Here is a 10,857-nt window from a genome sequence, read left to right as displayed (position 1 = left end):
CGGTCTAAGAACAGCCATCACCTTCGTATTCATAACAGCCCCTGTTGGAAGTCACCCAGAGGTCCATCAGCAGCAGGGAATGCACCAGTTTTGATATATCCATGCAATGCCATGGTACCCAGCAACAAAGACTCACCGCATTCCCACAGCAACAAAGTGCGAAGGGGAAGAAGCAGACAGGCTAGAGAATATACTGTGTGGTTCCATTATATGAACTCCAGTTACAATACTAATGGGTGGTGATGGAAACCAGTGGGAGGTGGGGCACTGACTGGATGGGGAGCTCAGGGGACCGGCCATGGATGGTGCTTGTCTGCTTCTGGGGAAGCCCAACCAAGACAGGGCTGCTCTCAGGACAAAGGCCAAAGTCTTGAAGTGACCTGCATGGCCCTGTTTGGGCCCCCAAACTTTCTGGCCTCTCCTGGAAAAGCACCCATCCTTCCCTTTGCTTTCTGGACTTCAGACCCTCTGGCTCTCAAGGTCCTGTGCTGACCATAGTTATGTCCCACTAGTGCCAAGCACTGGGGGTGGGTGGCCTCTGATCTGCTCAGGGATCTACCCCAGTGCCCTGGGTGAGTGACAGGAGCAGAGCCAGGCTGACCCCTTCCATTCACAGACAGGGCTGCACTGGACTGGGGAGTCCAACCTGTCTGGCCTTCCTCCTGGGGGTATAGGACCGGTGAGGACCTGGAAATGTGGGCATAGCTCTGACTGCCCAGAGCAAACCCTGGTCCAGAGTAGGGCAGAGTAGGTTAGTAGGTCAGAAACTTCAAATTAGGGAGAGGCTGAGGGGGCTTAGCCCAAGTGAGGGCAGAGCGTATGGACAGAAGTTCCGAGAGAGCCAAACAAAGGAGTGGGGAGGCCGGGGTTCCAGGCCACCCTCAGCTGCACATTGGAGGGTCCGGTGGCGGCCAGGCAGAGGCCCTCCCAGAATCGGTGCCTGCCAGGCTCAGGTCCCAGCTGTGTGCTCTAGGCACACAGTCTGCCTTCAACCTCAACTCAGGTCACGGATCACCCTGAGGCTGTGGTTCCCCTGGAGGCAGTGTGTGGCCATGTGTTTTGCAGGTGTGAGATCTGGGGCCCCTGCACACCCCATCTTCTAGCCTTAGGGAAGCCCTAGGCGAGGATCTGCCATGAGCTCCCCCAACAAAGATGCAGTCAGGGGGCAGCAGTGCCTTCCTGCCAGACTCTCCCGCAGCCCAGCCCGCACAGTGAGGACAGATGACCACTGGTTCTTTATTGAGTATTCTCAGAAGGCCAGTGACCTGGGACTGCAGCTTATTTGCGGGGAGCTGAGGATCCTGAGCCCAAAGGGCCATTTTCAGGGAGTTCCACTAGGAAGGGGAAAGCCACTTGGGGCTGGGGCAGTGGCTTATCCTGCCCCGGGGCCCAAGGGCATGGCCGGGTGCCCAAGTCATAGCTTGTTCCGGGGGCAGTGCTGCAGGGCCGCCTGCAGGGCCTCAATCACTCGGTCCACGTTCTCCCTGGTGGCGTTGTAGCCCAGGAGGCCGATCCGCAGCACCTGGGGGCGAGGGTGGCGAGATGTCATCCTCCACCCAGCACCGCACCTGGCCCTGGCTGCGGTCTGGTGGGCTCAGAGCCAGGTGGGCTCCCAACGAGGGGACTCCCACCCAGGGTAACAGGGAAGCCAGAGCTTCCTCCGGTCACACAGGGAGCTCCCAGACCCAGGCAGAACCCACAGAGCTCGAGAAGGGCATCCAGGGTGGCGGTCAGAAAAGGCCACTCAGAATCACCCTCTCAGTGGGCACGGCTGGACCCGGGCACAGGGCCTCCTGCCTGCTCTGCCCCGCAGAGGGGAGGAAGGACACTCTGGGTGGCATTGGAGGTGCTGCACCTCACCAGCCAGGGAAGAAGGGCCCAGATTCCCCCTGCCCAGATCCCTGGGGTTTGGAGAAAGATGTTCCCTTCCGGACACGCCCGTGACCTGGGTCCTCGGACGACTGCCAGCCTCAGCCTGGACCCGGGCACAGTCATGCTCCATGTGGAGCTTAGCCTAATTTCTGTGGTAGGTATGGGCCACCCCCTCACCTTCCCCAAGGAGGGCCCAAGGCCGCCCGTGATTTCGATGGAGAAGTGGTCCATGAGGTACTTGACGATGTCTCTCCAGTCATAGCCAGCAGGCACGGCGATCGTGGTGACGGTGGGCAGCCGGAGCGCCTGCAGGACAGGCCTGGCTCAGCACCATGCTGACCGCTCCGGGCCAGCCCCACCCACCCTGGCCTTGGGCTTCAGAGGAACAGGTGGGGCTAGGGGAAAACTGGGGGGTCCCAGGCTGCTGCTCAACCCCCAAGGGCTTTGATATGGCTGTTCCCTCAAGCAGGTCACACCCACCCTATGTCAGAGGGGCTTCAGTTGCCTGCTGACACTTGGGGTGCCTGGCTCATTCAGTTGACCTTCCCCCCAGTCAAAGCCCATGACTGGTTGGTCTCTGGAGGCCGATGGGAATCTTCCAGGTCAGGGATCCCCATAACTATTCCAGGTGGAGATTGGGGCAACAAACTAAAGATTCAGAGGCCAGAGAGCCATGACCTTGATAGTGATGGCCCCCCAGGACTGTCCACAACCCCCAGGACCATAGAAACCTGTGTTCATAGAGGGAACTGGGCAGGAGCTGTCCCCCTCCTCAGACCCCCATGGGGCAGAGCCCCCTTGCCTCCCCCGACCCCTGGCCCTGCCCTCCTTACGGGATCCTTCACGAAGAGCTGCAGGCCCAGCCCTTGAAGGCGCCCGTGCAGGTAAGCGGTGACATCCCGGTGCCGTCGCCAGCTGTTCTCCAGGCCCTGCTCAGGGACAGGGCATCATAGGCAGGTGGGTGGGGCGGAGAAAGCAGACTCCCATCCACAGAGTCAGCTTCAGACTGGGGGCTCCAAGCCTGCCCGGGACTTTGAGCCCTTTGAGAGTCTCCTGAGCCCCCAGGTTTGGGGCAAGGCTCTGTGGCAGGGGCTACCTCTGGTGAGGGGGATGGGTCCCAGCCAGCACTGGAGCCCTGGGGAGGTGAGTCAAGATCACCTTGTTCAGGAGGGGGGCTGGCCCGGGTAGGGCAGGGGGTTTCTCAGTCACATTCTGCTCCTGTCTTCCCAGCACACTGACCACAACCCAAGTTCCATGTAGCTCTACCCTCTCCCTGCCCTACATCCTCACACCCAGCCCACCTGCAGAGCCACCCCCTGTGACACAGGGCCCAGTCTGGGGCTGGTGACCTCTGCCTCCTCGATGCCAGCTCAGCCCTGGGGCGGTGGATTTATGAGTGGACACAGGAGTGGACACAGCGCGACCAGCGTAGCACTGAGCCTTGAGGAGAGGCCGCCCACAGCCCGGTCTCTTCCTGACCTCTGGGCTGGGGGCCAGCTGTGTCCAGGGACGGTGTTAGGACGGTGAAGGTGGGCTGTGGTGCAGCTGTGTCTTGTCTGTGCCCTGCAGAGCCAGCTCAGCCTGTGTAGACAGTCGTCCCAGCACTGTCCCTGTCTGGCTCCTGACCCTAGCCTAGGGCTGGATGTGGCTGCAGGAAAGTGCCCGGCTGCTGAACTTGGGTCATTTTACACTCACAAACCAGGCTCCTGGCCTCACTCCAGCCCCTCCACTCCTCTTCTCTGCACACCTTGCCTCTCCTCAAGACCCCTTCTGCTGGCTGGGCCCTCACGGCGGTGTCACTCAGCACCTACCCGCCCTGGGTTCTGTCCCCAGCCTCCCGCGGCCCACAGCTGGTGCTCTCCTGCCTCACCTCTTCTGCGATGAGGGCCAGGCTCTCTCTCAGGCTGAACAAGCTTATGACGGGGGTCGTGTGGTGGTACCTGGAAGACGGGGATGGGTGGGCTTGGTCCAGTGTCACTGGGCTGGGGCCGGGCAGCCCCAGTTGGGCCAGGCTCTGTGTCATCTGGGCCAGCTCCCTTCCATTGTGGGACCCAGGGACTCAGAGCTGGAAGGGCAGCTGGATCTGCAGGAGCAGAGCTCAGAGGGGCACTGGCCACACCTCAGCGGGATGATGACAGGCATAGAGGCCCCATGCTGGCTCCCACCTCCCAACTGGCCTCCCTGGGCCCCAGTGGCCCCAAGGAACCCACACTGCACCCACTGGGCCCGCTGGGTAGGGCATAATTCCCTGTCCCCCTGTGTGACATAAGGCGCCTTGGGTTATGGCCAAAGCCACCTCACAGAGCCCCGAGTTTACCTCCTTCTTCTGAGACGGGGTAAACTGAGGCCCAGAAATGGGGAGATGTGGCCAGGTCCAAAGTACCTGCTGCCACACTTTTAGGGGGACAGGGATCTGGGAAAGGGTGGGGGCCATTTGGCTGGCCCTGAGCCCCCAGGCCAGAGAGAAATGGGGAGTGTAGGTGGGGGCATTGATGGGGAGCTTGAAACAAAGTAAGACTGATGAGGGGCCAAGGGTAGTGAGAGGCCACCCCTCAAGCACACCCAGCCCAGCTCTCTCCCCTCCCTCGCCCTCACATCCTGGGCTTGTCGTCACAGCCCCAGAAGTTGGCCAGCCACTTCATATCCAGGTAGAAGGAATAGGGCTTCGTCTTCCGGGTGTAGATCTTATTTCTGGGGAGGAAGAACCAGCCTGAGTACCCACCTGTCTGGCTGATGCCTGTGGGATCATTTCCCAGGTCCTCCTGTTCCTCAGAGGTGGGGACCTGGGTCAGGCCTAGCCCTGCTGGTCCTTGGGCTTGGCCTGCACCTCTGCCACTTGGGTGTGACCCTGCTGCATTGGTGAGTCCAAACACATCAAAATGACAAAGAGGAAACTGAGGCTGGGGGCCCACCTCTCCTGGGGTATCGTCTGTGAAGCTGGGTATAGTTGAGGGCCTATAGGCAGCCTCATCCCCGGGCTGGGCACCTCCAGATTGGCCTCGAAAACTGGGCCTCTCCCCAGCTCTGGTTTCAGACCCCGCTGCTTCTTTGACCCTCCCACGGTCATCTCAGACTTCCTGTCCACACAGAATTCCTGATCTTGCCCCAAATAGTCTCTGTTCTGGTAAATGGCACCAACATTAACCTGGTGACAACCTGCTGGGACCAGTCTTCCATCCCCTCCCCCAGACCACCCACACCACCCAGGCCTGACTTAGGGCTGGACACTGGGGACATGGGGGACATTGTGGCTGCAGCCAGCGAAGATGGTCTGTGCTTGGCCCATGCCTGCCCAGGGAGCAGCTCCTGTCTCGGAGGATCCTACTGTGTTTCCCCAAAAATAAGACATCCCCCGAAAATAAGACCTAGCGCATGGAAAGATAAGACATCCCCTTAAAATAAGACCTAGTGCAACTTTGGGAGAAAAAATTAATATAAGACACTGTCTTATTTTCGGGGAAACAAGGTAGATGCTGAGCTGGGGCTGGCGGCAGCGGGGGCTGAGACCAGAGTCTGTTCTTGCTTGAGGCCGGAGAACTTCTGAGTACCAGGCCCTGCATCCCACACACAAGCTGAGGCTCTGAGAGAAGGGTCTTTTGAAGGACAGTCTGGCCAGGCCTTTGCTGCACACTGAGGCCCTCACCACATTCAGCCACCTGCTCCCTGGGCAGAGTTTTGGCACCCCTGTCCAGGCTGGGCACCTGTCTAGGGGCATCTTGGAGCATGACTCAAGGCACCCTTCCCTCCCTCCTGGGGGCCATCTGGACTCACTGCACATCCAGCTCTGGATTGGGGGCCCAGGGGCCACTCACTTGGCCTTGTCACTGAAGGAGATGAGTGCGGTGCCCGGAGGGGAATTCAGGACCTTCTGGGAACCCGAGTACAAGACGTCGATGCCTGTGGGGAGGAGGGACACGTGTTCCTGCAGGCCATGCCCCACCAAGGGTGGGGTCATTTCAGCTTGGTGTCCCTTGAAACCCAGGACCTGGCAAGTCTGACAGTTTGGGGTAATCTGGGGACCCATCATGCAACTGGCATCTGGAGTGAGAGGGACACCCTTGTAGGGCCAGTCCTACCCTGTGGAGTCTGATGCTGTCCTCATTGGGGTGGAGTGAGCTTGGGACACCCAATGAGTGTCCACTTGGTATGGCGGGAGCCATGGCCTGGTGTCCGAGTGTGTGAGTGCAGTGGGGACAGTGCAAAGGAGGGAAAGAGGTTTTCTTTTCACAGTGTGGAGTATTAGCCCCCTCATCTGTCACAAAAAACCTACACTGCCATCACCTGAGGAGGCCTTGCAATTCTGGACGGCAGCAAAGAATATTAGGGCTCTGAGGATAAAGGGCCGAGCAGATCTGAGCTGTGTCTACCTTATGATCCCCTGGTGGGGCTTCAAATGTGCACTCCCAGGCCTGAATGAGAATGTTCTCACAGCTTATTTCTCAGAGCCTAACCCTGGAAAGAAGCCCACGTCTACCAAGAGGAGAAGGGTGCAGGAGTGTGTGCATGAAATCATGGAACCTGAAAAACCTCGCCCAGAGGCATCACAGTCCCCTTCCTCCTCCCACCTCTCCCGCAGGGGTTCTGAGCGCCTCCCCACACATTAACTCCCGCCTGCCCCCACACCAGCGCCTGGCAGCCCAGCAGAAACAATGGGAGCTGATCGTTCACGGAGCCTAGCTGGCGGGGCTGGCGGGGCACACCCTTACCTTGCTGATCCATGTGGATGGGGGTCCCGCCCAGGGATGCCACAGTGTCCACCAGGAGCAGGCACTGGTACCTGGGGGAGGGCAGCAGAGTGAAGCAGGAGGGACTTTGGCCCCCTACCTTGCCCTGCCCGCTGGCCACAGGACCCCCATACAGGGTGCATGAGGGCTCAGCTCCCATGTTTCTGCCTGTGGTCCTGGGGTGCCTGGGGCCTCTGAGGGCACAGCGCCAGGCATGTGTGTGGGGACCAGGAACCGCGCAGCATAAGCCTGGGCCTCCCTCTGCCAGCAGCCTGCTGGCTGTATGGTCAGGGCCCAGGGGGGACAGAGAAACAGCCCAAGCCTCTTCCCCACCCCCACGTTTTCTTATGGGAAAAAAAAAAAAAAAAAAAAAAAAAAAAGGCCAAGACTTGGAAACAGCCAAAGTGTCTGCGATTGAGGACTGGATGGAGAAGACGTGGTACCTGTACACAGTGGGATACTGCTCAGCCACAAGAAAGGATGAGACAGTGCCATTTGCAGCACCATGGATGGTCCTTGAGAATATTATACTAAGTGAAATAAGCCAGGCAGGAAAAGCTAAAAACCATATGATTTCTCTCTTATGTGGGATATAAATCTGAAACTTGTGGACACAAACAGCAGTGTGGTGACTGCCAGAGGGAAGGGGCTAGGGGTGAAGGGGTCCTAATATATGGCGAGGGGAGAAGATTTAACTTTGGGTGCATGAGCACACAGTGCAATATACAGATCTTGTAACAGAAACCCACTCCTGAAACCTGTATGGCCCTGTTAACCAATGTCACCTCAATAAATTTAACTTAAAAAAAAGGCAAAACGAGGATCCCATGCTGGGCGCAGACGGACAGGTGTGTCCCTCGGGAATCATGGCCCAGATGATATTCATGAGCTTGATTCACTGGACAGGATTCCCGGGGCAGGCTGACTGGGCTGGAGCTGTGCCTGGCAGACACTCGGCCCCTATAGACCCCGCTTGGCTGTGAGCCCCATCCTTCCAGCCTGTAGTCATCTCTGCAGAGCAGGATCGCTGGTCACAGGAAGGCCCACCTGGGTTCCCTAAGGCCCTGTGTGCCCCTGCAGGGATGGGGGAGGCCAGAGGAGGGGAGTGGAGAGCAGAGGCTGCCTTGGGGCTCTGGGATCTCAGCGAGGTGGGTCAGCATCAAGTCCTTCCCAGCCATGGGGACTGAGGGACAGTGGGCATTATGGGGTACTGGCCATGTGGGACCTAATCCTGCTCTCAGAAGGAAGGAGCCCACCCAGACTCAGCGAAGAACGAGGAGGACCCGAGAGGTGCCTGCATCCTATACCATGTGACCTAGGCTGGCGGGCAGTGAAGGATGGGGTTTCAGCTTCATCTGCTACCACCCGGCTAACGGGAACTGCCACACCCCCAGGCACTCAGCCTGGTCTGACCTGGGCTTGGCTCTGCCCCCAGCACTGTGACCTTGAGACAGGTTCATGTGTGGGGACAGGCTCACCTTTGGGGACAGGCTGACCTGTGGGGACAGGCTCAGCTGTGGGGACAGGCTGACCTGTGGGGACAGGCTGACCTGTGGGGACAGGCTCAAGTGTGGGGACAGGCTCAGCTATGGGGACAGGCTCAGCTGTAGGACAGGCTCAGCTGTGGGGACAGGCTGACCTGTGGGGACAGGCTGACCTGTGGGGACAGGCTCAGCTGTGGGGACAGGCTCAGCTGTGGGTCAGGCTCAGCTGTGGGGACAGGCTCACCTGTGGCAGAGCTCCCCATAGCCATCAAGGGGCTGCAGCACGCCGCTGGAGGACTCCCCCTGGGTCAGGAACAGCAGCACCGGCTTGTGCTGGGCCAGGCCCTGGGTCGGGGACAGAGGTGACAGCTTTGGGTAGAGCCGGTGCCAGCTAGTGCCCCCAGCAGGACTTCTCCTGGTGAAGGTGGGGCAGGATGGTCCCCAAGCACTCCCTTCCGCCCTGGTTGGCGCACCTTCCTCATCTGCACGTGTGCTGATGTGGGGGCCGGCACCTCAACTCTGGGAGGAGGCTTTTCCAGGAAGAGAGGGACTTTCCTCCCAGAGACCCAGGGAGAGTGGCCTCATGAGGTCAGCTGAGTCCCCAGGTCAGGGCCCGGGCTGTCAGGGCCTGTTCTGCTCCCCAGCTTTTGCCTCCAGCCCCTCTGGTCCTATCCATAGGGCTGGGCTCCTGACTCAGTTTCCCTGCCAGGGAAAACCCTACCTACCTATCAGGCTTCCCACCTGCCCCAGGTATCACCTGAGGGTCACATGGTGCTGGACAGTCATCTGCCCGAGCCTCCCAGCCCCAAGCCCACCCAGCTGACTGGTCCCCTCCCTTCCTCGGGGTCATACCTCCTCCACCTCCTGCTTTGTGTAGTGGCCTCCAGGGTCCTTGATCAGCGGGTGTGTGCGGGCTCCTGGGGGCAGGAGCAGAGTGAGCAGAGAGCCACCCCTGCCCCAGCTCACAGGGCAGGAGCCACTGTTGGGGACAGCATTGTGCTGAGTAGGCCACATGAGGGCAGGGACCTGCCACTCCAGCCCCAGCCACTGCACAGGAGAGGAGAGTGGGGTGTGCTCAGTGAGGCTGCTCTTCGTCAGCTGAGATTTTGGGGTGCGCAGGGCAATAATGCGCCTGGCTCAGCTGTGCCGTCCCTTCTCGGGCGGCCTTCCTCAAGTTCAGCCAGGCTGGGCATCCCAGCATTCCTCACTAAGGAAACAAACAAGCATTTGTGCAAGGCCCAGTGGATGGTGCCTTCACAGCAGAGGAAGGAAGGAAGGAAAGAATGGATGAGGGAGGGAGCTCCAGGAAAACAGGCCCTAGTCCTGCTCCCTCTCTCCCAGCCTTGCATCCCCGCATACAGGAGTCCCAGAGCCACACGTAGCAGATGAGAAGGCCCCAGGACCACGCAAGGCTCCGGGGAGAGCCCAAGGCTTGGGGCGGGCAGTCAGAGCCCTGGATTGTGGGTGCTGAGGTGCTGGCCTCTGCCCAACCAGTGTGTGCACCAAAGGGGACCAGGTGAGGGGCTGGGAACCCTTGAACTGTCTGAAGTTGTCTATTAACTGATGGAGTGAGGCCATGTGTGGAGCTGACCAGACAGGAGGATTTCCAAATGCACCATCAATCATTAAACCCAGGCCTCCCGCCTGCTCTTGATCTTTGTCTCTCAGGAAGATTTTTTCTGGAAGCGAAACGCTGTCCATTCCTCCGTATTTTGTGGCTTCACAGAAAGAGTTTGTTTCTGAGGCTTTTGAGGGGGGACTTCAGCCTCTGAAACCCTGTCCTAAGGCAGAGCAGGGGTGGCCCTGGGGACCCCAGCAAGCTGTGGGCGCTGAGACGGAGGATTCCCTGCAGTGCCACCCATGCGCTCCACAAACAGCTGTCCCCCACTCTGGGAGGCCAGGGAGATGGGACCCTCGAGCATCCTGACACCTAGCCTGGCCAGAAGGTGACCACAGAGGGGGGTAGGCAGGGGCCAAGGTTGGTACCTGGGGTGAGGGGGCTGCCAGGCATCCTGCCAGAGGCAGGAGGATGGGCAAGGGGGAAGGAGGGGCCACACCCCACCCTCTGCCCCATCCCTTACCTATGCGCTCCCCGATCTCGGCTGCCCGCTGTCCCCAAATGCCGTTGACCCCAACCAGGAAGGAGTCCCCAGGCTCCAGGAGGTTGAACAGGGCAGCCTCCATGGCACAGTGCCCCGAGCCGCTGATGGCCAGCGTGAGGCGGTTCCTGGTCTGGAACACGTACTGGATGCCTTGCTTGATCTCATCCATTATCTGGGGGACGGTGGGGGGTGCAGGTCAGAGGCGGCTCCTGGCCCTCCTGCAGTGAGGAGGCGGCTGGGGCCGGACCCGCCCCCACAGCCCACCTGGTACATCTCCTTGTGCATGTGGCCGATCATCTGCAGTCCCCCGGCCGCCAGGACGCGTGGAGCCAGGTTGGAGGGGCCGGGCCCCAGCAGGAGCCGGCTGGGCACCGACAGGGGCTTGAGCAGGGCCTCTGGGGGGGTCACCAGCAGCTGGTGCGAGGCCATGGTGCGCACCCAGCCTGCCACCCGAGGCCCCAGGGCCACTCTGGCGGAGGTCAGAGTGCGGAGCATTTCCCGGCTGGCCCCGTGCTGGACAGCGTGCCCGTCACACACACACAGGCGCACAGGCGGTGTCAGAGGGGAGGCCTGTGGATGGGCTCCCGCTCTAGCTCCGCCCGCTGCCTGCTGCCCGCTTGTGCTGGTTACCTCACCCTTGGTCAGTGCTTAGCCTTCTGCCAGGGCCTGACAGCT

At 60.2% G+C, this 10,857-nt stretch overlaps 1 protein-coding gene across 2 annotated transcripts; it reads right to left on the bottom strand.

The window, feature by feature from the left end:
* Positions 1 to 1,216: 1,216 nt before the first annotated feature.
* On the bottom strand, positions 1,217 to 10,857 carry AGXT (alanine--glyoxylate and serine--pyruvate aminotransferase). Of its 2 annotated transcripts, XM_036422425.2 has the most exons (12): positions 10,732 to 10,857; positions 10,447 to 10,691; positions 10,162 to 10,354; positions 8,933 to 8,997; positions 8,325 to 8,425; positions 6,579 to 6,649; positions 5,685 to 5,769; positions 4,468 to 4,563; positions 3,743 to 3,812; positions 2,706 to 2,801; positions 2,050 to 2,178; positions 1,217 to 1,522 (listed from the first exon to the last, which is right to left on the bottom strand). In XM_036422425.2, exons 2-12 carry the CDS (start codon positions 10,675 to 10,677, stop codon positions 1,415 to 1,417), a joined length of 1,245 nt encoding a protein of 414 aa, XP_036278318.1. In that variant the 5' UTR covers positions 10,678 to 10,691; positions 10,732 to 10,857; the 3' UTR covers positions 1,217 to 1,414. The 2 variants fall into 2 exon arrangements, with proteins under 2 accessions (XP_036278318.1, XP_045431201.1); XM_045575245.1 differs by having other exon boundaries at positions 10,447 to 10,850.

Source organism: Pipistrellus kuhlii, unplaced genomic scaffold, assembly GCF_014108245.1.
Source record: "Pipistrellus kuhlii isolate mPipKuh1 unplaced genomic scaffold, mPipKuh1.p scaffold_m20_p_7, whole genome shotgun sequence".
In the NCBI taxonomy this organism is placed as follows: domain Eukaryota; kingdom Metazoa; phylum Chordata; class Mammalia; order Chiroptera; family Vespertilionidae; genus Pipistrellus; species Pipistrellus kuhlii.
This window is presented reverse-complemented; position numbering and strand designations above follow the sequence as displayed.

What these genes read in the sequence shown, in the direction of transcription:
- AGXT (XM_036422425.2), bottom strand. Translation starts at nt 10,677, where the DNA reads ATGCTCCGCACTCTGACCTCCGCCAGAGTGGCCCTGGGGCCTCGGGTG. An exon ending in CGAGATCGGGGAGCGCATAG is followed by an intron (nt 8,998 to 10,161) that starts GTAAGGGATGGG and finishes TCCTGCCCCCAG; the next exon opens with GAGCCCGCACACACCCGCTG. An exon ending in CAAAGCAGGAGGTGGAGGAG is followed by an intron (nt 8,426 to 8,932) that starts GTATGACCCCGA and finishes TCCCCGACCCAG; the next exon opens with GGCCTGGCCCAGCACAAGCC.